Source organism: Rhinoraja longicauda, chromosome 30 (assembly GCF_053455715.1).
Source record: "Rhinoraja longicauda isolate Sanriku21f chromosome 30, sRhiLon1.1, whole genome shotgun sequence".
Lineage (NCBI taxonomy): Eukaryota > Metazoa > Chordata > Chondrichthyes > Rajiformes > Arhynchobatidae > Rhinoraja > Rhinoraja longicauda.
The window spans coordinates 30463140-30487647 of record NC_135982.1 but is presented as its reverse complement, the minus strand read 5'-3'; the positions used below and the strand labels follow the sequence as shown (position 1 = coordinate 30487647).

The 24508-nt window shown below is 43.0% G+C and overlaps 2 protein-coding genes across 7 annotated transcripts in view; one reads left to right on the top strand and one right to left on the bottom strand.

Annotated features, from left to right (window-relative positions):
• LOC144608159 (CTD nuclear envelope phosphatase 1-like) overlaps positions 1-11566 on the top strand; it is a 54650-nt gene extending 43084 nt beyond the window's left edge. For 4 of the 6 annotated variants that reach the window (XR_013549176.1, XR_013549177.1, XR_013549175.1 and 1 more), the window contains 2 exons: positions 4168-4240; positions 8556-11566. The gene's annotated coding sequence lies outside the window, so the exon portion shown is untranslated. The remainder of the gene's footprint in view (positions 1-4167; positions 4241-8555) is intronic. The other 2 variants (XM_078425599.1, XM_078425597.1) reach the window with 1 other exon arrangement.
• A 2912-nt stretch (positions 11567-14478) lies between these two features.
• On the bottom strand, positions 14479-24173 carry LOC144608041 (claudin-16-like). Its single transcript, XM_078425277.1, has 5 exons — positions 24060-24173; positions 20710-20812; positions 17733-17897; positions 16617-16808; positions 14479-15567 (listed from the first exon to the last, which is right to left on the bottom strand). The coding sequence occupies exons 1-5, from the start codon at positions 24171-24173 to the stop codon at positions 15479-15481; spliced, it is 663 nt and encodes a 220-aa protein (XP_078281403.1). The 3' UTR covers positions 14479-15478.
• Positions 24174-24508: the final 335 nt, after the last annotated feature.

Here is a 24508-nt window from a genome sequence, read left to right as displayed (position 1 = left end):
CAAAACTGTACACAATACAGTTCCCACCCCTCTTCACGGGCCACCATTCACCTGAAGAGTTGCTGCTACCTCACACAATCCAGACATATTTTTCCACCTTCTGCTACTGTTGCATGGTTACAGTTGGCAAATGAAATGCCAATAAGTCCCAATCAATTCAAATCTGCCCAGTTGGTCTGTTGCATCTACCAGGCTTCCCTTCTGTCAAGAAGTTAAATGAGACGGGGCGATACAGTGATGCAGTGGTAGAGGTGCTGCCTTGCAGCGCCAAAGACTTGGGTTTGATCTTGACTATGGGTGCTGTCTGTATTGGGGTTGAACATTCTCCCTGTGACCGCATGGGTTTCCTCTGGGTGTTCCGGTTTCTTCCCACACTTCAAAGACGTGCAGATTTGTAAGTTGTAGGAAGGAACGGCAAATGCTAGTTTACACCGAAGATAAACAAATGCTGGAGTACCTTAGCGGGACAGGTAGCATCTGGATAGAAGGAATGGGTGACATTTTGGGTTGGGACCAGAAACTTATCACATTCCTTCTCTCCAGAGATGCTACCTGTCCCGCTGAGTTACTTCAGCACTTTGTGTCTATCTTCAGGTTTGTAAGTTAATTGGCTTCTGTAAATTACAACTAGTGTGTAAGATGCAAACGTGGGATAACATAGAACGAGTGACCAGGTGATTGGTCGGTGTGGGCTGAAGTGCCTGTTTCCACGTTGTTTCTCTAAACTACTTCAAAATCTTTTAAACTAGATGAAACTAGTTCAACATATTCCAAACTAGATTGAAAAGTAGTATTTTTATTGGTTTGTAGCACAAAATGCCATGGCCTAATGGGAGGATATTATATATCACGCATGAATCTTCAGATGAGTTGCATGCATCCAGTGCTTATGTATATGATGCTGAAATTACACAAGAACATGCGTCCCTCTAAGTTCATGCCATGGGAGCAAAATTAGGCCATTGGTGGACCTTGGAGTCTACTCTACCATTCGATCACAGCTGAACTATCTTTCTCAACCTCATTCTCCTGCAATTTCAGTCTATTGCATTGATCATTGTAAATCACTTATCCAGCGATTTTTTAAGTTGGATTCAAACACTAAGCTAATTAATGCAGCAATTAATCCCTCCTGCTTGATCTGCTGCGGTCCATGTAGGTTCAAAACTCCCACTGGGGATGTGCAGCTGTTCATAGTGACAGTAAAGGCTTGCTGTGCTTCATTGGGCTTGAGCCATACCAATTTTATAAATTGATTCTGATGGCTGAAACTACTGGTTACCTTTTGGTATTTGAGGATTTATATATGAAGAATATAGATGTAACTCTGACCTACATCAGGATTAAACACAATTCTGCAATCTTTACAGTTAACTAAACATTATTTGCCATTGAGCACCTGATCATTCAGCAGCAATGTCTTTCAAAAGGAATGTCAAAACATGGTTCAGAAAAGTGGTGTTGCCATCTTAGAATATCACTTTCATAGGTTCCACCACATATTAACCATCCCTTTAAATCATCAGGTCTTGATCCTTGTAGCTGTAAGAAGGGATTTCTGTATCTGTATAGCTGGATCCTTGAGGAGTGGATCTCCTCTTATGGTGAACTATCAAAGACTCATTAAAACATTATCTTGCATGCGATGAGTTGAAAGCTAAGACTTTAATAGATTTAGATGCTCAGGGGACACTAGTCATAATCTGTCTGGGTAATATTGCTTAGATATTTTAATGGGTGAATGCATTATCTACACTGGTATGTCCACAAACCAGGAGGACCACCAGTTCAGTCAGATCTTGGCCAGAGGTGTTTTAATTGTCTTCAGCTGTCTTGGTAGTGAAAAGGCAGAATGGTCCTGATCCTGATGATTTATTGCTGGCAAGTGCACAATATGGATGTTGTCGTTCAGTGTTGTTGCTGCTCATTAACACTTGGCTTACTTATAAGTTGGTTGCTAGCACCTGTAAAACCTACCTTTAATATAAGTGGGTAAGGAAGCTGATGGATGTGGGGAGGGTAGGAGGGAGCTTGACTTTCAATAACTTCGTTAGTTAGTATTTATTGTCTGCCATTAAAACAGCTGGTTGCTGATGTTAAATCAATGAATTGGCTTGTAAAAGGTGCTCAAAATGTCTAACTTTTTAATTAATATAATAATTTGAGTAAATCTAAACAAATAACTTCATGGTTTCCTTTGACGAATTACTTTTTATGAAAATTGCAGTAAACTTAGCCAGTGCTTGAATAACATTGAAAATATAAATAATTTGTTATTTTTACAAAGTCTCACGTGATATTACTAATGTATTTTGGCACTCAAGCTTCTTTCGAATTTTTAATGCAAAGGAGAATGGAGATGCCTATCCTCGCAATATCCTCCCTCTCCCATTTTTCTGATGAGGTAAAGAAATACTTTGGACCTTGTTTCAGCACTTTAGTCCTAAAGCACATACAGCATCCTCATGACCTAAACTTCTGTACTCTTTCATGATTTGAAGTTGTGACCTCATCTGGAGTTACCTTCTTTCCCACTTTTCTATCGTTTAACTGCGATTTGTTTTCCATTGATCATTAAGGATGAACCAAAGAAATTAAGTTTTTTTTTTTGTACAGTTAAGATAAGGTAGACAATCTGTGGCAGTAATTCCAAGTAGGATGTTGTAAACCTCCCTATACAAGCGCCTCTGTGTTGTAGGAATCTACATATATCAGTGTCTGATTTTAATGCAGTTTGTGAAACTCTTCTAATTGGTTTTGGCATCCAGTTAAATCCAATCAGCTGCTGAAAATATCAAAAACAAATGCTGACACTACAGTGTGCATTAGTGTACAACACTACAGTGTATTAGTGTACAACACTACAGTGCAATAGTGCACGACACTACAATGTGCGTTAGCGAGCAACGCTGTACAGTGCATTAGTGCATGACACTACAGTGCATTAGTGCACGACACTGTACAGTGCATTAGTGCACGGCACTACAGTGTGCGTTAGTGCACGACACTGTACAGTGCAATAGTGCACGACACTACAGTGCATTAGTGCACGACACTACAGTGCATTAGTGCACGACACTACAGTGCAATAGTGCACGACACTACAGTGCAATAGTGCACGACACTACAGTGCAATAGTGCACGACACTACAGTGCATTAGTGCACAACACTGAACAGTGCAATAGTGCACGACACTACAGTGTGCGTTAGCGCATGACGCTGTACAGTAGATTGATGAACCTTTTCAAAAGTGGGATGTGTGTTTTAATGGCGATCCTTGTCACAGTTGTGTTTAGAACCAGGGTATCTGGAAAAGGAGAGATCTATTATTGGTGAAATTGCAACACCTTGCTGCTTTTATTACAACATTTATTGCTCTTGTGTTTTGTTGACTAACGATCTTGCTTCCTATTTTAAAATTTGAATAATGAAAAGAGATTAATAGACAGGCTCTACAAAAATGCAACTCTTCTGGACTTCTGCTACTTGGTCTCCTATAAGACCTACCCTTATAAACTTGCTTCTGAAGAAACATTAATCTTCATGGGGTAGATTAGTCACACCCAAATCAACAAGCTATCATACTAGATTAAATTATGTGGAAATCTTCAGTCAAATTATAATCTGGCAGGGTGCTAAAGCACAAACCAAGGTTAACATCTGACAATCTCATGGTAGACCAGCGCAACAAGTTTCAGGTTCCTCACTGGCGAGCAAATCTTCAATGTGTCTTATCAACTTGTGTGCACTTTTTCCGTTCGGATAACAACACCAATATGTTCAAACCTGATGAAAATAATAAATATAGACACACAAAAGCTCGTGATTTGAAGTCCTCCTGATGCTTGTGGTTTGTTCCCCTGTAGCTCGCATTCTGTTTATATTGAGATTTGAAGCTGGACAAGTTTTTGTATCACTTTACATGCAAAGAGTGCAAAATATTTTTGTATGTTTAAACATGACCTGATCATGCTGATAGCTATTAAAGGCCATTGGCTGGATATTAATAACTTTGTTATTACTTGATGAATGGAGGCAGTGTTTTTTTAAATGATGTATTTTGAAATTTATTTACAAATGCCAAAACCCAAACAAACTTGGATCTTCAAGAGAAGAATAAATGAAAAAAATTAAATTACTTTTTCCTGTCATATTTTGTATTGCAGTGTGAATTGATTGGTTAATACGTAGTCAAATATCTTTTTTGGAACCTTAAAGAATCCGGAGTATGGATTTTTGGTTAGTGCTGCCTTAACCTGTTATAATTAACCTGGTATAATTCATCAGAACTGTTGGAAATTGTCAAATCATGCTTGTGGTGATCATGCTTTGAACATTGGTTCAGGACAATGTAATTATCATCACAGATAATCGGTTGCTCATCAGTTCAACAAGTTCACACAGCATTTAGGACAGAAGTCAAAAGCTGTAGACAACAATGATCACTGAAACTTGAGAGAACTAATTTTAATGCTAATATGAAAAGGAGCCCAAGTTTTGATTGGCATCTATTCTCATTAATATTTTCAAATTAAACATGTGTTTAATCTTAAAGTTTTCAACGTACTTTCTACTACAAATAGAAAGTTTAGTGGAAAACATTGGCGAGGTAGCATTTGGAATAATTTGTTCAGTTTTGGTTACCCTCTTATAGGAAGGGTGTTAGGCTGCAAAGAGAGCAGAGAAGATTTCTGTAGTAGTTGCCAGGGTGATGCCAATAGTTAACATCCCAAAGAGATGTGGATGTCTCTGTTAGGTGGGCACTTACCTGCCCTCTCTCAGGCACTTTCCCTGCAATCACAGGAGATCTTGATGAGTTGGGGGGTGGGTATGTCGAGGAATTGTTGATGGTATTTAATACAGACAAATGTGAGGTGTTGCACTTTGGCAAGTGTTAACATGGGCATGACCTATACAGGGAATGGTAGGGTTCTGGGGGGTTTTGTAGAGCAGAGGGATCTAGGAGTGCAGGCACATAGTTCCTTAACAGCATCCCTGTGGAACAGCATCCCTCTCCCCATCAGAACTGCCCCCTCCATCGACTCCTTTAAGTCCAGGCTCAAAACCTATTTCTACTCCCTAGCGTTTGAGGCTCATTGAGGAGGCGCTGTGAACTGTTTGCGTGCTACTGTATGTTTCTTTTTTTTTTCCATTGGAACCTAATCAGATGTACAGCACTTTGGTCAACGTGGGTTGTTTTTAAATGTGCTATACAAATAAAATTGACTTGACTTGACTTGACTTCCTTAAGTGTTGACACTGGTAGATAGGGTGATCAAAAAGGCTTTTGGCACAGTAGTATTCATCAGGCAGAGTATTCAACATAGAAATTGGGAGGTCATGTTGCAGTTATACAAGATATTGGTGAGGCCAGTTTTAGAGTAGACAATAGACAATAGGTGCAGGAGGAGGCCATTCGGCCCTTCGAGCCAGCACCGCCATTCAATGTGATCATGGCTGATCATTCTCAATTAGTACCCTGTTCCTATACCCCCTGACTCCGCTATCCTTAATGTTTCCAAATACACAGGACAAGATGTTAGAAATCCAAAGTGCTCTCGCTCTTGAATCTAGCACTCTCTTGAATGCATTCAGAGAATTGGCCTCCACTGCCTTCTGAGGCAGAGAATTCCACAGATTCACAACTCTCTGACTGAAAAAGTTTTTCCTCATCTCAGTTCTAAATGGCCTACCCCTTATTCTTAAACTGTGGTCCCTTGTTCTGGACTCCCCCAACATTGGGAACATGTTTCCTGCCTCTAACGTGTCCAACCCCTTAATAATCTTATACGTTTCGAGTACTGTGTTCTGTTTTGGTCAGCATGTTATCAGAAAGATGTTGTCAAGCTAGAAAGGATACAAAGAAGATTTACAAGGATGTTGCAGGACTCGATGATCAGAGCTATAGGGAGAGGTTTTGCAGGCTAGAACATTAATCCTTGAAGTGGAGGATAAGGAGTGTTCATATAGAGGTGCACAAGATCATGAGAGGAATAGACTGGGTATACGCAGTCTCTTGCCCAGAATAGATGAGGGTTATTCCTGGTGAAAGTAAGTTGCCATCTTGGGGAGATGAGGCTGACTGATCTGATTATTGATTAGAACTCATTTCTGGGCTATGCTTTCCAGTTTTGGCAGTACAGCTGCAAGAACGGGTCCTTCGGCCTGCAATGTTTGTGACCAACATGATGCCCAGCTGAACTGAACAATCTCATTTTCTTTTGATATATCATGAGTGGTCCTGTGGTGCAGTGGAAAAGTATCAAAAACATAAAAGAATGCGTGCAAAACTAAAGAAGAAAAAGCTCTGGAAGGGCAAACACGCGTCTTTCAAGTGTGGGGCATCCCAAGCGCTTTGCAACCAATGGAGCACTTTCCATGTCATGGTCATACAGCGTGGAAACAGGCACTTCAGCCCAACTCCCCAAGCCGACCAACATGTTCACTGTGGTCCTTGGGATGTTGGAAACCCATCTGCTTCGAAATTCATTCCTGATCAGTGGCACTATATACATCAAACAGGCACAAAAGTAAAATACAGTTGCATTGCCTGCACCTATGTTCAACAGTCACTGAGCTCGCCTGAGAATTTAGTGGTGGCTCCATAGTCCAAAACTGGAAAGCATAGCCCAGAAATGAGTTCTAATCAATAATCAGATCAGTCAGCCTCATCTCCCCAAGATGGCAACTTACTTTCACCAGGAATAACCCTCATCTGTTCAATGGTGAACATTCACTGCCCCTTGGCACAGGTGCGTGCACAATGTGTTGGGCAATTCTGAAGCCCTTTGAGTCATGTTGCAGTCCGAATAAATCTCTTCTGTACAGCAAAAATCATATGGGGAAGGTATATGTTCTATAAAGCCTAATGTGCGTGGTGACTTGGTATGCAGCCGAGTCTGTCAGTAAACAGAAAATAGGTGCAGGAGTAGGTCATTCGGCCGTTCGAGCCAGCACCGCCATTCAATATGATCATGGCTGATCATCCAAAATTCTAAAACATTGGAGGATACATGACTGACATTTATTTTCTACGACTTATTTCTTCCCCTACTTGCCTCTTCTCCAAAATCACTTCCAGATTCCCATTCTGACAAGAGGCTGTCTTCCTAAACTTTGACCGAACCTTTCTCTTTCGATCACCTCAGACTGCCCAGAGATATTCAGCATTTTCTCCTTCTACTTTATAACTCTTGCAGTTGCAGTTTTTTCTTCTTGGTACTCTGTGAAGTGCTTTGCCATTTGCTTCAACGAAGTGTTATATAAATGTGGGTTGTTGTTGAGTTTTCCATCCCAGGTTAAATGTGGTTCAAAAACAGAATGGACAGCAAGTAACTCACACAACTCCTGCATGCAGTGATTAATTTGGTGTGAACGTAGCTATTAATATCACCAGTCAGGGGTTTGTCATTTTGTACATTTAAAAATCAGCCACAGTACGTTTATTTAAGCCTCCCTCTAATGAAGACGGTGGCTCCAGCACAGACAATCAGTTTCCTTTTCTGTCCCACAGTTACTTACAAATTTGGTCCATTAGATTCCACTAAAAGGACAAGTGTGTTACAATAAAGGCAGTCTGGTCCCAATTATCAGGGCCTGGATAATCTCCAGATCAACAAACTCAGAAATTCATAATTCGTATTCTTACGCTTTCCTCAGCTATTTTGCAAAGCGGACCTGTCTTCCTGAGGCAGCCTGACCCTAGTTCTCCTGCCTTACATTTGCAGTCTCCACCCTTTTGGAGTTACCGAGTCACAGAACATAGCACAGTGCAGCCCCTCTGCCCACTATATCTGGGATGAATGTGTTCCCAAGACCATCTCTCATCTACCTGCACATAACCCATATCCCTCCATTCCTTCCATGTCCATAAGCCTATCCAAAAGCCCGTTGAGTGCCACTCTTGTATCTGTCTCCACCCCGGCAGCAGGCACTAACCTATCTGTGTAAAAATCTTGCCCTGCACATCTTTAAACTTTGCGCCTCGCTCTTTAAAGCTACGTCCTCTAGTATTTCGATTATTTTCACCCGAGGAAATATTTTCTGACTGTCTACCCTATCTATGCCTCTCATAATTTTGTATATTTCTATCAGGTCTCCCCATGCATTCCAGAGAAAACAATCCAAGTCTGTTCATCTCTCCCTGTATATCCTCAAATTGAGACATTTGGTAAACCTCCTCTACACCTGTTCCAAAACTGCCACATCCTCCCTGCAATGCAACAAGCAGAACGCCACACAATATTCCAGATCTGGCCTGACCAAAGTCCAATAAAGCTGCATCATGACTTCCTGTCTCCCATACTCAATGCCCTGACCTGTGAAGGCAAGCATACCAGACACTTTCTTTATCACTCTATCAACTTGGGTTGTCACTTTCATGGAGTTATGGACTTGGACCCTCAGATCCCTCTGTACATCAATGCTGTTAAGGACCTTGCCGTTAATGGTATATTCTCCCCTTACATTGACCTCCCAAATTGTGACAAATTGAAATTAAACCACACTAATTGAAATTAAACTCCATCTGCCTTTTCTCTGCCCATTTCTGCAGCTGATCTAGAGTATATCCCACTGTAGACTTTGACAGCCTTCCTCACAATCTGCGACCCCAACAATCTTGGTGACATCTGCAAACTTCCCACAGATCTCTGTGGAACTCCATACAACTCCAGTCTGAAGAAGAGTCTCGACCCGAAACGTCACCTATTCCTTCTCTCTTGAGGTGCTGCCTGACCCGCTGAGTTACTCCAGCTTTTTGTGATACCTACAACTCCATTGGAGTGTTTTGTTTATTTGGAGTATTTAACAAAAAAACTATGCAACCACGGTGGTACCTGTGCTTTTGGATAAACTTGCATTGAAGCCTGAATCTTGGTGGAATTAAGTTGAAAGAGGATTCTCTTTGGGAAAGACACGGTGCATATATCCCTTTATACTGTCCCACCTCAAACAGTTCAGACGAGTACATACTGTACTTGCGTGTATTTTTCCACATCCTTTATGAAGCAGTTTTCAAAGTAATCAAGCCTGTTCCAGAATTATAGGCAGCCTTGCACGATAATTTCTTGCCTGCAGGCGAAAGGATTGCAACTGCTGAAACCCTTCTCACCTCACGGTGGCATTGGGCACTGCAGTATAGAACAGTACAGTACAGCACAGGAACAGGCCATTCAGCCCACGATGTCTGTGCCAAACGCAATGCCAAGATCAACTGATAAACAGAATGGATCAGCAGCAGACCAAGTGCAAACATTTTGAAGTTTGTTAACTCGAGCACTGTTTTATTTCTCAGTTTTACAGGAATATTGTGTGTAAGCTAACAGTTAATGCTAATGTAGATTCCCTTTATTCCCATTGTGATCTTAATGAAAACTCTGCTTACTATGTCCATTTATTGATCATTAATAATTATTATTTAACTTCACCACTTGGGTAAGTTTGGATTTCTGTTCAGGGTGCAGAGATAAAGTCGATTAACGAACAACGGTAACTTTGGATTTCTGATGCCACTTTGGATAGGAGGGAATTTAAAATGTGTAAATGATTTTTTAAATATCCCCACCAAGATGCTGCCTGACCCGCTCAGTTCCTCCAGCACTTTATGTTTTGTTCAAGATTTCAGCATTTACGGTTCCTTGTGTCTCAATGTAAGATGTTATTGGTTTGAACAAACACTGCTTATTTTGAAACACAGAACATAGAATAGAACAATGCAGCCCAGGGGCAGGCCCATTGGCCTACAATGTCCGTGCCCAACATGATGACCACCATCTCTTATCTACCTGCAGGTGATCCATATCCCTCCATTCCCTGCATATCCATGTGCCTATCCAAAATGCCACTATTATATCTGCCACCACCCCCGGCAGCACCTTGCAGGCACTCACCACCCTCTGTGTGAAAACTTGCCCCACACATTTCCCATGGGTAACTTTTGATTTCTTGAATGCTGACTCCTGTAAGTAAGTTGCAAGAGTACTGTATGGCCATTGTGCAGTGGCTGGTCAATTGCAATGGCCATGAGTCCGTTGCAGTGGAGTTTAAGCTACATTACACGTTGTGTGCACCAAAGATAATAGAGGAGTAAGATAGACCACGACTCTAAAAACAGTTGTAGGTCATGGGTAGATTTCAGCACCATTTTAGTAAGCAGATTCTGTGTGCTGGACTGGGCAGTGTTCACAACTGCAATTTCTAAATGTTCGCAAACAATTATTTCTGTTCAACTTCTTAGATAAGTTGACAGTAGACATTTATAACTATTTCTTGAAGAATTCTTGCTTCGTGATCTTTCAACTTTGGATGTTACTGATTGAATATTTTCACTAGAGATCCTCTCTGTATCAGGCCAATTGATCATATTTAATGCACTTCTTCTTTGCTTTTTCTGTTAATTTTAATTTCACCTCCAGCTGTATCATATATCATATCATATATATACAGCCGGAAACAGGCCTTTTCGGCCCTCCAAGTCCGTGCCGCCCAGTGATCCCCGCACATTAACACTATCCTACACCCACTAGGGACAATTTTTACATTTACCCAGCCAATTAACCTACATACCTGTACGTCTTTGGAGTGTGGGAGGAAACCGAAGATCTCGGAGAAAACCCACGCAGGTCACGGGGAGAACGTACAAACTCCTTACAGTGCAGCACCCGTAGTCAGGATCGAACCTGAGTCTCCGGCGCTGCATTCGCTGTAAAGCAGCAACTCTACCGCTGCGCTACCGTGCCGCCCTATCTCTTGTTTTATTTTAAAAAGTCATGGAAGCAGAGGTTAGGCATTTGCAAACAATAGAACTCAACTGTATCCACAATATAATTGAAAAGACATTTAACTTTATACTTAGAGCCAAGAAAATTTGAAGTGGTGAATTGATTAGTTAAAAACCCTTGACAGCCAATAAAATGACCAATGCTGCCTGATGTGGTACAGAAGCATGAATCCAATTCAAATAGACACAGTGGTGGAGTAAATCACCGGGTCAGGCAGCATCTCTGGAGAAAAAGGATGGGTGATGTTTCAGGTTGGGACCTTTCTTCAGACGGGGGGTGGGGGGGGGAGGTGAGGGGGGGGAGGTGAAGAGCTGGTATAAATCAGGACCTGATTCTTTTCATTGGTTAGCTGATGTGTGAAACAGTGTAACCCTGTATATCTCACACACAAAATGATGTAAATTTTACCACGAATGACAGAAATAAAAAGTGTTATCCTTGTTTATGACGTTCAATTTTGAATGATTTAAAATTGAGGGGGTTGGTGCAAAGTACTGCTAACCCACAAGTGTGTCGTTATGAGATATTCACATTTGAAAAATCCATAAATCACAAAAAAAACAAGAAGGTTATTTGACCAACTTATCGGTTGAATTTAAATATGAAATTTTTACAGGTTGTAGGGTAGTTGGTAAGGATCGTGTTACTGCATGTAACTAATTTTTCACAAAAGTGAGGGTTAGCACTAGATTGCACCAGTCCCCTCAATTACATGTTAAATTCAAAACCAAACTATGGTAGTAATGTACATTATTCATGTCTAAAGCTAGCACTTCTGTATCAGTGTGGGTATGTATGCATTACATTATAATACACTAATATAGAATGAAAAGAATGAAAAAATATCTTCCATGTGTTCATAGTTATTTTATTCACAATATTAGAATTTCTGGAAATAAGTTTAATGTCACTGATTGCGAATGTGTATGGGCAGGCCCTAATGAAATGTATGTGAGAGAACAGGAAATCACAAGAAAGAAACTATGTGTGTGTGTGTACTATATATACTAGACCAAGTGGACCCGTTGGGCCCAAACCTCCTGCATTGGTGCAGCACCGTCTCCCCCCTCCCTCCTCCCCTTCCTACTCCCCCTTCCTCCTCCCCTCACCTCTCCCTTCTCCCCTCCCTCCCTCCTTCCTCCCTCCCTCCTTCCTTCCTCCCTCCCTCCTTCCTCCCTCCCTCCTTCCCTCCCCCCCTTCCTAGGAGATAGATTTAAACCTTAAAATGTGAATAACTAAAAATATAACACCGATTTCAATTAAACTTCTTCCATTTGCACCAAATGGACGACGGTGAGTAAGGTGGCCTAAAATTGTCGCGCTAACGTTTTGGCTGTAGTTCAGGAACAAACAAACAAACAAGAGTTTTAGTATATAGATGTGTGTGTGTTTATGTATGCATATACATGTGTGTGTATGTATGTATATATATATATATATATATAATATATACACACATACATACACACATACACACATACACACACATGTATATGCATACATAAACACACACACATCTATATACTAAATATATATATATACCATAAAGGTCGAATCGCCTTTATGGTTTATGTACATGTGAAAATGTGTTTTTTTTAAATATACATGAGAAACTGCACAAAAGAAGGGGGGGGGGGAAGGATGGGAGGCAAATGGGCAGAAACAGTAAGAAATAATAAAATCAGACAAATTAAGCAGGGGAAACCATTTAAAAATAACAAACAAATGTGAGTTGATAGATGATATATTTTCTGCATTTTAATGGTATCATCACACAAATTCTTCCCCCACAACACTGATTACACTGCGAGAGGCTTAATGAACGGCTAGTTTTGCCTACTAAAATGGCGGACGTTCCGCTCCATTGCGTACTACATTTCAGTATACGCGATTTCGACGGAGTGGTCCATCTTGCTCCTCTAGTATCTTTGGTGTGCACACGGCACGCACGGTGGCCAGGCCTCAGTGGTGTCCCATTGAAAGTCATCCCCTGGAAAACCATGCCTTTGACACCTGCGGGTAGAGTTCTTGAAGGCAAAGCTCCATGTTAAAAGCTTTGGAGCTTTTCTGGTATCCTATTATGAAGCATCACAATAAAAGGTATAATAGTTTTTAATAGGGAGTCTAACGGCTGGTTGCCTCGTCCCACGTAGAACCCTTCAGATTGTATCACTAAACTTTCACCCTCAAACATGCTCACCCAGGCCTTTCCTCTAACAGAAATGTAAATGAAAAACTCACTAAAACACATTATGGGGAGTTTTTCCTCTTTTTCCATCCTCATCTCTTGGCTGGGAAACCCCATACAATTAAATGGGCCTGGGCTTACAAGTCTGACTGTATCGGATTAGAGAACGCATTCCCCAGGATCGGATGGGGCTGAGTAATTGGATTTGCTGCACACCAAAGATGGGCTGACCGCCACTGGACATGTCCTGCACTGTATCTCAGTCTCTGACTCAAAAGCAAATAGAGGGAGTAGATGCTTTCATTAAGAACAAAACACGATAATGATGGTGGATGCAAATCAATCAATTGGAAACATGTCGATAATTCTTTTAATTTAGATAATCAGCTGACATTCATCAACAATGCTGACCATTAAATAAACAATAGGCATTCGCTGCTCTGCCCTTCAGCCAACAATTGAGTATTAACAGCTCAGAAGAAATAAAAGGGACGTTTCCATAATCACTCTTCCTGACTGCTCGGGTTTTACTGGGATCTGTTCACTCACAAACTGAGCAAGCTGTTTACGATGACCAATGGCCAGGTGCAGGTGGATATGCCTACTTTGCCTGGCAGAGTAATCAGTAACTAGGGAGCATTGATTGAAGATTATTGGTGGACACATCCAAGACAAACTGAGGTAAATTTCTCTTCATTCAAAGAATGTTAAATGGAAGGGTCTAGAACGATGCCTGAATGTGTGGCAGAGGAAGTGATGGGCCGGATGGCCAAAGTCTGCTCCTAGAATTTGTGGAAAGCAGCAGGAGTGACTTTTTGCTGCCGTTGTGCAGAATGCCGCCTGCTGTAAATGCCAGTGACCCTGTGACAAATGAGCGTGGCATTGTAGTTACTCTGGCAGCCTCACGGCAAGGCTGAGGGCAGCGACCATCTCATGAACTACAGGGAGTGTTGGGTTCCAGGGAGGGAGTCTGATAGTAGAGATGAGGCTAAGATTGGGTCAACCATGCATTAGAGTTAGCATTAGGGTTACTGGATGGCAGAACAGGCCTGAGAGGCTGAATTGTCTCCTTATATATAGAAAAATAAGTGCCGGAGTAGGCCTTTCGGCCCTTCAAATGAAATGACAACTGGAGTACTTCTAGAATCAGAGAGTAATACAGCATGGAAAAAGGCCCTTCGGCCCAACATGCTCCATCTACAATAGTCCTACCTCTGCTCCTCCTCCTGTTGTTTTGGCTCGGTTGCCCTTAGGTCTGGTTCAAATGGTGTTGCTTCATGTTGAGGTCATGTGCCACTTTCCACTGGGTAATTCAAGGGTCCAGTCCTCACGCGAGGCTGGTGTTTGAGTTTCTGATCATGAACCAAGTCAAGAAACTTATCCGCGCAGTGGCATAGCCAGGCAGTACCAGCAACAGAGCTAATATTCCTGACAGTAACCAGGGCTTTCAAAACTTCATATTGCTATTGCTGGCAGCAACATGCTATTGACTGGAATTGCTTTCCCAATGTGTAAGCTGGTGTGGTTTCACACTGAGCGATTGGAGGAACAGTAGTTGAGGAAGGAAGAAGCAGCAGGTAATGGTGGTGAGATGGAACCTCTCTCATCCACACTCGCTTCGATTACGACAGTGAACAGACATGAGTCCTTTTGCGTTGAAAAGACCATGAATCCCGAGGCACAGAAATGACACCTCCCTTCGCTGCTGAAAGCAAAACCTCAGCTCACGACGATCTGCACCAACTCATTCCCTCCCAGCCAATCAAGTAACCGTCCTTTTCTCCCAGTCTTAATTCACCCGTCTAAAATATGTTTAAAAGGCGTTTAAGGGATGACCTTACCACTTGAATTACTACATTTAGGTAGATTTCAAGATCCCTTTCCTACATTTTTAGCTTTCACTAATTTTGAACCTCCAGCTTTAAGCTTTGTCTCTACTTTACCCAATTTCAAAATACAATCTGAGAGCAATCTTTTCTGAAACGTGTGGCCCCACCTATTAGTGAGTCTTTGCCCTTGAGATTACAGCACCAAGGTTCAAACCATCATTTATACCCCATGGGCAAAAGCTTTCAGGATATTTCTGTTTAATTACCCTACTCAAGATTCCATTGAACAATTAGTATGTTTTTTCATTCATAATTTACTTCAGGCACAACAGAGATTGCAAATATAGAATCTTTTCACACTTTCCAAAGGTACATTTTATTCTTTTCAACATGTGGCACTGGACTTTTCATTGCAACTCCATGTAAAAGGTTTATTAGGACAATTTATTGCTCTAAATAATTTTGTTGCTCCTATTCATTGATTGCACTTAGATAAACTACATTGATGCCTTCTCTTTGTGATTCAGTATACACAAAGCAAAATAATTTGAAAGCATTAACAATTAAAACCAGCTGCAATATGTAGCCTTTCACCTTTTTGAAGGGTGCAATATTTCCTTTGAGAATCGAGAGAAACTGTTGCATTTAGATCTGGTCCACAGTTCCAGAGGAGATGCTCTTAGACTCGAGAATCCATGGCATACATTTTGCCAGTGGCGGTTCTCCCATACTGATAGAAAGATAGGTTGTGTCGCGCAGTACGGGCATCTATTGGGGAAAAGAAAATAACCGTCAGCCCAGAGGCACCTCTAGGATGTGTGTGTGTGTGGAGTGTGAAGTGTGTGCATGTGTTTGCTTGAGTGGGCGCATGTGTGGAGTGTGGGTGGAGTGTGTGTGTGTGGTGTATTCGTGTGTGGTGTATTCGTGTGTGTGGAGCGTGTGCATGTGTATGCGTGAGTGGAATGTGTGGTGTGTGGAGTGTGTTGGTGTTTGTATATGTTAGGTTACATACGTTGGGCGTGCCATGTCATTCATAACATGCAAAACTTGCCTCTCATCTCTGAGGAAATGCAATATGTTCATGACTTCTGAGAATCCCTGGACCAAGGTCAGTCAAAATGGAGAAGGAGCATTTGGGAGATCCATGCACAGGAGCCTACATTACCAGCTGAGTGCCCAGACCATCTCACTAACCAACACCACCCTTGTCAACAAGCAGGAGCCTATCTGGGGGCATGTTCTTCGTTCCCACATTGGCCTCATCAGCATCTCCAAGTACACAAAGCAGGAATGGAGATGAATCATCCTCGATGCCAAGGGACTGCCCAGAAGGAGAAGATGAATGAGGATGATATGAAAGTGACAGTGCTACCCGAGTCATGAGACTTCAATTCCATCATGTTTTTCTCAGCCTCGTGTCATTGAAAAGAGGATAAGACACAACAATGGCCATTTCCAGCCTGTTTCTGCACACTCTGAAAATCCGACCAGAAGTTTGCTTGCTTTCCTGGAGCTCCTCGTCATTTCAGACAGGCAAATCGATGAAGCCATTCCCAGTGCGACACATCGTGGAGAACACTGCAGAACGAGGATCATATTGTCTTCGCTGCAGTTGTGGCTGGGCGTTCCCTGCACCTTGCCGCCGGCCTGGGAGACTGGTTGGGTACTTGAAATATTTACCCAGATCCAACCCTTCAGTGACTGCCTCCCCACCCCCAATCTCCACCAACATGGCAACTCTCCCTTTGATCTACAATTTGTAGGTAAGAACCCGGAAACAGGGAGAATTATTGCGGAGGGAAAATAATTGAACTTACCTCTGAAAAGATAAAGACAGCATGTTAACATGATGGAAGCTAAGAAGCAGCCTGTTGACCCAGCCATACCCAGCCAGCAGGACCAACCAAACTCGTACTGAATTCCCAAAAAGACATGCTGCAGAACCAGTGTAGCTCTTTCCACATAAACATCCACGGCGTACCACACCGACCCGATCATACCCGGTACTCCTGTGGGCAGACAGGCACATTGTCAATACATTCACACTTACTGCAGGCTGGATAAACCAGGTGTTGGTGATGAATGCACAGCAGTAAAGTTCAGTGTTGCCTGACCTGCTGAGTTACTCCAGCACTCTGTGAAACGTCACCTATCCATGTTCTCCACAGATGCTGCCTGACCCGCTGAGTTACTCCAGCACTGTGTGGAACGTCACCTATCCATGTTCTCCACAGATGCTGCCTGACCCGCTGAGTTACTCCAGCACTCTGTGTCTAGCACCTACCCTCGAATACTGTCTTCCTTCCTCTTTTGCACACATAAATTTGGATACTTTGTGTCATTGCATAATAATTTTAGTTTCCCATCATAAAGATGTGCACATGAAATATTGTTCTTCCAATCCATTCCCTCTCTCCTGAGGATATTGTCTTCTGCTGGAATCAGCATGGTCCAGTAACTCTCAATGAAAACTAGATTTTTTTCTGATTAACATTATTCTAAAGTACCAATTAGAAGATCTAGCCCTCAATGCATTAGTCTAACCCTAACCCTAATCAGAGGCACCACAGTAATGCCCGATCCGATCCTTACTCACAATAGACACTTTGCAGTTGTGAGGGGGCCTGTGATTACTTTACTGCCTTGCTGTGGGCTGAAGGGCTTTGCATCTATTCCTATGGATCAGGGTTCAGGCACCAGCTAGTGTTTCTGATTAATGCTGCACAGATCCAGGTCAGCATTTACACACCAACTGCATCATCAGGACTTCTCAATTACTTAATCAAATGCTCTTCAGAAAATGTGCTACAAAATGAGCATTGCCTCTTCGTCCCCCCCGTCCTCCCCCCCCCCCCCCCCTTAATTCACCCAGTTCCTTTTAATGTGCATCGATTTACTAGTTTTGTCAAAGCTGTGGGCTAATTGTCACTTACCTCCAATCCCAAAAATGAAGCCTGCCATGTAGCAGATCCTTAATTTGATCTGAGGTTCATCTCTTAGAATCTTCACACAGTCCAATCCCAAAAGTAATATAATTAGTGCAAAGCCTGCTAGAATGTCTGCTGTAATCATGAGGGCTCGAGTCAATACTATCTTAACTGGGAGAAAACAAGAAAGGAAATGAAAAATATCACTTATATATGCATGTAAAATATCTAAAATATCTCCAGACAGAAACCTCTCTCTCATCCTTTCTGACTAATATTACTTCTCTGTATTTAGCAGCTTTCCAATGGATCCAGCAGCCTTCAACACCCTTTTTGGCAACCATTCGCACCTGTCAAGGCTGACATTCATAGTCCATCCCCAAGTATTGAGACCTCCTACAGACACGTCATCATTTGTTACAGTGAGTAAACTGGACAGCAGAACATAGGGGGTTACAAGACACCCTCGTTCTGTGGGATGAAAATCACTGGCACTCAGACTGATAAGGGTGGTAAGTTTCCTTCCTGAAAAGAAAATAATAATCATCTATTGAAATAAATACTTTCATGCAGCCTCGACTCAGCAAAGTTCTTTCCACTGTGTTCAAAGGATTTAGATTTGTACAAAATACATATACATCAATACATAATCCAGCCTGAAACTTCATGCATTGGTGAGTGAGTGCTACACTGAAGCCGCGGGAAACCTTCTGGTTGATGTAAATAGACCACACTGTCCACAAAAGTACAGCAGAGTTCTCTCAGGATCCTAGCAATTATGTCAACCACTAGAAGAGATTAAGTGGTCTTTATCTCACAACTATTGGAGAGAGTTTACGTCTCATACCAACGAAGGTGATTGATCACGCTCTCCCACATTTTACATATAAGATTATTAAGGGATTGGACACGTTAGAGGCAGGAAACATGTTCCCAATGTTGGGGGAGTCCAGAACCAGGGGCCACAGTTTAAGAATAAGGGGTAGGCCATTTAGAACGGAGATGAGGAAAAAAAAATTCAGTCAGAGAGTTGTGAATCTGTGGAATTCTCTGCCTCAGAAGGCAGTGGAGGCCAATTCTCTGGATCCTTTCAAGAGAGAGCTAGATAGAGCTCTTAAAGATAGCGGAGTCAGGGGGTATGGGGAGAAGGCAGGAACGGGGTACTGATTGAGAATGATCAGCCATGATCACATTGAATGGTGGTGCTGGCTCGAAGGGCCGAATGGCCTCCTCCTGCACCGATTGTCTATTGTCTATTATCATTGGCCGAATTTGAGTATAATCCTATCCTTACTGTTTACTATCCTGAACATCTTCATGTTTCCATATCCTTGATGTTATATCACTCTTGATCTTTATTGCCTCTACTACCAGCCCCCGCCCTAATCACTGAGGAATGAGAACAGCTCTCTAGTATTCAACCTTTAATAGTCCACTGCTCACATGATGATGATCTAGGTGCAGTGAAATTCTTTGTTTTTGCATAAAAAATACCCCAAAGAGTCATTGCACAGTCGCCGACAAAATTACAAAAAGTCTTTGTCCCCATTAGTTCACCCTGTTCATTTTAATGTCATTACTAGTCTTGTCAAAGCAGTGGGCTAACAGTCATCCAGGGAATTTGATGAATTCTAAGGCAACGAGGTAAAACACTGTCGGCCTACATTGCTTTTACCCGCCACTATTTAAATTAATCCATCCTTTACCAGAAATAAGAAGTTTGTATTTGTGCACATCTTCTGAACTACAGTGCAGAAAATCAACCTCCTGGGGCACCCACACCGTAAGGATGGCCATTGAATACTGGTGGCCTGGTGCTGGGGTCAACATGGTCAGAGACATGCTGAACTTTCTACCCTCGTTACATCTGCCTGTACATTGGAAATGGCCAAGACAATCACCACACCAGAGGTACACGCTAGCAACGGCACAGCACTGCAGCAACAGCGCAGCACTGCATCACTGCAGCAACGGCCAGCACTGCAGCAACGGCGCAGCACTGCAGCAACGGCGCAGCACTGCAGCAACGGCCAGCACTGCATCACTGCAGCAACGGCGCAGCACTGCAGCAACAGCGTATCACTGCAGCAACGGCGCAGCACAGCACTGCATCACTGCAGCAACGGCGCATCACTGGCCAGCACTGCAGCAACGGCGCAGCACTGCATCACTGGCCAGCACTGCAACAGCGCAGCAATGCAGCAACGGCGCATCACTGGCCAGCACTGCAGCAACGGCGCAGCACTGCAGCAACGGCGCAGCACTGCAGCAACGGCGCAGCACTGCAGCAACGGCGCAGCACTGCAGCAACGGCGCAGCACTGCAGCAACGGCGCAGCACTGCAGCAACGGCGCAGCACTGCATCACTGCAGCAACAGCGCATCACTGCAGCAACGGCGCAGCAATGCAGCAACGGCGCAGCACTGCATCACTGCAGCAACGGCACAGCACTGCAACAACGGCCAGCACTGCCGCTGTGTCCCACTGTCCTTACATCATAAGCATAGAGCCACATCCTTTCCTGACTGATAGATGGGTTCTGACCCACAGCTGCCTGATGCCGAAGTGGGACCACACACACCTGTGCCAAGTTAGTAATTATTTTACATTAATGTTCAGACTTGTTTTAAATGGGTTCAAGGGTTATTAACAAGGGCACATGCTGATTTTAGGAACTATGCTGACTGAAGTTTCTGCCTCATTTCTTTGCCTTTTTTGTTTGAATAAACACACATGTTTTATCTCCTTTCCATAGCTCTTCGTGTCACTTTTCCCGATGAACAAGAGGCCCAATGAAACTAGGGATTGCACAGCAGTGAAATATTACCTCATTTTCCAACTACATAACAATTGCGGTTCGTCAGTCAGAGTTTGCTGTGCCCACAATCACATTCCACAGCTTTGAGATGGATCAGATTTTCCCACTTGGATCAATCGAAGCTGCCTCAATATTCCAAGCATCTGCTGTTCCGTCGATACTTACGTGGATGTTCTGCTAAGATGGAGTCATATTGATCACACGTCCTGATCCCATCCATGGAGTTTGTCACACACTCCCACCACAAACCCCTGCATTTCTGGCTGACCTGAGAATGTGAGCCAGAAACAGAATTGTGAGCATTTGTCTTTGGTCTTTGCCAGTCTGACACCAGTTATCCTTGCCATTTGTGCTCCTGATTACTACGGGTATTTCTGCAGCACTGAACTGAATGCTGATGACTAAACTGGGTGGCACAATGTCACAGCTGGTGAACCTGCTGCCTCTCAGCTCCAGTGATCCAAGTTCCATCCTGACCCCCAAGGCTATCTGTGTGGAGTTTGTACGCTCTCTCTGTAACTGTGTGGGATTCATCTGGGTGCAATGGTTTTCTCCCACTGCCCAGCAATGTGAGTAGTTGGTTGATTGGCCTCATAACTGAAGACGAATGGAAGATTGGCGGAACTGAAGGGAATGTGAGGGATTAGAATAAGATTAATGCAAAATGGGTGGCTGATGGCTTGTCTGTATTCAAAGAGTCAAAGGGCCTGTTTCCATGCTGTACAGCCCTGAGACTGCAAGTGTGACCTACCAATGATGGAATTAACAACATTTGGCGCCATTCTGCTCACCATCTCATCCTCAGGATACATCTCTTTAAAGGGCTGAATGGTCTGGTCATATCTGCAATGACTTTATTCACCAATTTTCAATCCCCACACACAAAGGGTGTATGGAACGAGCTGCCAGAGGACATAGTTGATGCCGGGACTATCCCAACATTTAAGAAACTGTTAGACAAGAATTTGAATAGAATAGGTTTGTAGGGATATGGACCAAACGCGGGCAGGTGGGACTCGTGTAGCTGAGACATGTTGGCCGGTGTGGGCAAGTTGGGCTGAAGGGTCTATTTCCATGCTGTATCACACTATGACTCTATGACTATCACATCATCTATCTCCTCATCAGGTTGGTGTCCCTGGCAGTCCCGGGGGCGCTTACCAAATGGGGGGCTGTTCAATAAACCATGTGGAAGTTTCCACAAACCATGGCAGCCCTGTGTGCAAGTAAACTTCTAAAGGTATTACTGAAGATGAAAAGTTGTTGGGAAACGACTTGGCTGGAAAGGAAACTCACACATGAAATCTATACTGAGCTCACCATAGGAAGGAAGACCTTCTACGCTGAGCGGCAGTGAGGAGCAACAACTCTACATCCAGGAACTCAAAACCCAACTGCATTGTGCACAATCTTTATCCTTATGGATGATTGAGGAGATAGAACCTTTAAAGAGAGCTACTGCATGAACACAGGCCTTTCAGCCCATCGGGTCTACACAGACAATCAACCTCCCATTTGCTTTGATCCTATTTTTATTCTACTGCCATTCCCAACTCTCCCCAGATTCTATCTCCAGGCTTCACACCAGGGGCTGTCAATCTACTGCCACATCCTTCTCTGGGAAGGGAGGAACATGGAGCACGCGGAGGAAACCTATTCAGTTGCAGAGAGAATGTGCAAATAGGCCTAGACAGCATTGGAGGTCAGGATGGAACCTGAGTCCTTTGGCACTTTGAGGGAGTGGCTCTATTAGTTGTGCCCTTGCAGAGAATTCCCCAATATCACCCAACCACCAGCTCATCTTATGATCCCTATTCCCTTACTCTTCCTCTTCCTCTTACCCTCCACTGATGTTAAACCAGTTTGGGCGAGGGAGCATGCCCTCATCTCCCATGTCATCTCACCACCAAGCCAGTCACATTAGCCAAGCCCAGGATATGTTACTGGGGCTTTTACAGGCATGATGCCTGTCTGTAACTCATATGTTACTGGGGCTTTTACAGGCATGATGCCTATCTGTAATTCATATGTTACTGGGGCTTTTACAGGCATGGTGCCTGTATGTAACTCACCAGACAATGTTTTAACATGGTCTCATAACAAAGATCCACAATAATGCAACTTGCACCATCATCAGAACATATTTTAAGTGAAAATACTTCCTCTGGCGCGAACCATAACTTTGGTAATAAACGACTATTCAAAGGCACGCGAAGGTATCACAAAATGCTGGAGTAACTCAGCAGGTCAGGCAGCATCTAGGAGAGAGGGAATGGGTAACGTTTCGGGTCGAGAACCTTCTTCAGACTGAAGAAGGGTCTCGACCTGAAACGTCACCCATTCCCTCTCTCCCAGATGCTGCCTGACCTGCTGAGTTACTCCAGCATTTTGTGATACCTTCAATTTGTACCAGCATCTGCAGTTATTTTCCTCCACAACTTGCCACTCCTATTCAAAGGCACTCAATCACCATGTTCTTTTAACTTTCCAAATGTGAAAACATTGAGAGTATTGAAATCCTGTTCCTGTTTTCCCTGATTGTGAGCTGATTCACACCAGTCCGACTACCGTCCAAGCCCAAACTAAATACTTGTGAATCCCATATTAATGCTGAAAACTACGAGCTTGCCTCTTTTGCAATAGATCTGAGACAAATCACCTAATGTGAATTAAAGCTATTTTCATCAAAGGTTACAAATTTCAATATTTCATTTGTTCAGATACCACGAAGCCAATGGTGCCGTAAATCCAATGGTGTTTTAAATTGTGCATAAAACATAAGTTTAAATACCAAAGTCCTATGTAAGATATTGTAGATCAGAACATACTCATTTACCCTGAAACAGTGACTGTCCCTTTAACTCTTTCGCACTGCGTTTCTGCAATAGCTCAGCCGGTCGGGGCAAAGAGTTTTCAGTTCAGTAAGTGCAGAGGAAGTCAATGAATTGTCTTGATGTCACTTACAACTGTCAGTTTCAATGCTTGGAGAAATAACTTTGAGTTCATTGGAGGCTTTTCCAATTTTAAAATGTCCCAAATCATTTTAAGGCCCAAAAAATATGTTTGTAGTGCAAGTGGCATTTGAGAAGGCAGCAGCAAGTTAATGCACTGCAAGACTCCATATACAACAATGAAACAAATGTCTCTGTTTCACTGGCTGTTTGAGCAATAAATATTTGCCAGGACCCTTGGGACAATGACCACGGTCTTCAATTGCAGCTTGGTGCACCAGTGGAGGCACAGGAGGTCGCCTCCAACTGGCACCGCCAATCATGCCGCAAAGCCTTGGTGCTCCAGAAGTCACCACCTTATCTCGTGGTGCATGTCTGTCTCTGCGCTGGGAGCTGGAACTCACAACATCAACAACATAATTATCAGCAGCCCAATACCAAGAACATTACAGTGACTTACAACAGTATTGGATTGCAAACTGAAGACGAGGACTGATTTCAGTTTGGTGGGGAGAGGGGGAAGGGGGTTGATGGTAATTTGCAAAGCAGTCAGTAGTCACTCACCTCCAAGCTGTCATCAGCGTTAACCATCCAGCAGTCGGTCCAGGTCGCCACAATCAAGAAAAAGGTTGACACGAAGGCGAGACTGAAGGAGATGAGCTGCAGCATAAAAATCATCTTCCCTCTAGGCTGGAACACTAAAGGGATAAACATCCATAGTTAGATTTTTGTAATAAAATAAAACGGGTTCAAAGATCTAAAACAAAGCACTCAAAGCACTAAACTTAGAGTGCTACCTCAGCACATTTGAGAAATATAACTTTTATAAATTTATTTGAAAGAAAAGGTTTGCTCTGACTTTACATCCACACGCAGCACTCAGGAATCATTGTAAATATTCAGTCACTTTCAGAACCACAGAAACTAATTATTCTGCCCTCTCTGGGCTCAGAGACCCGTGAAAATCAAACGTGCAGCCGGAAATGTTGTCTTGACAGCTGGTCAGAGCCGGA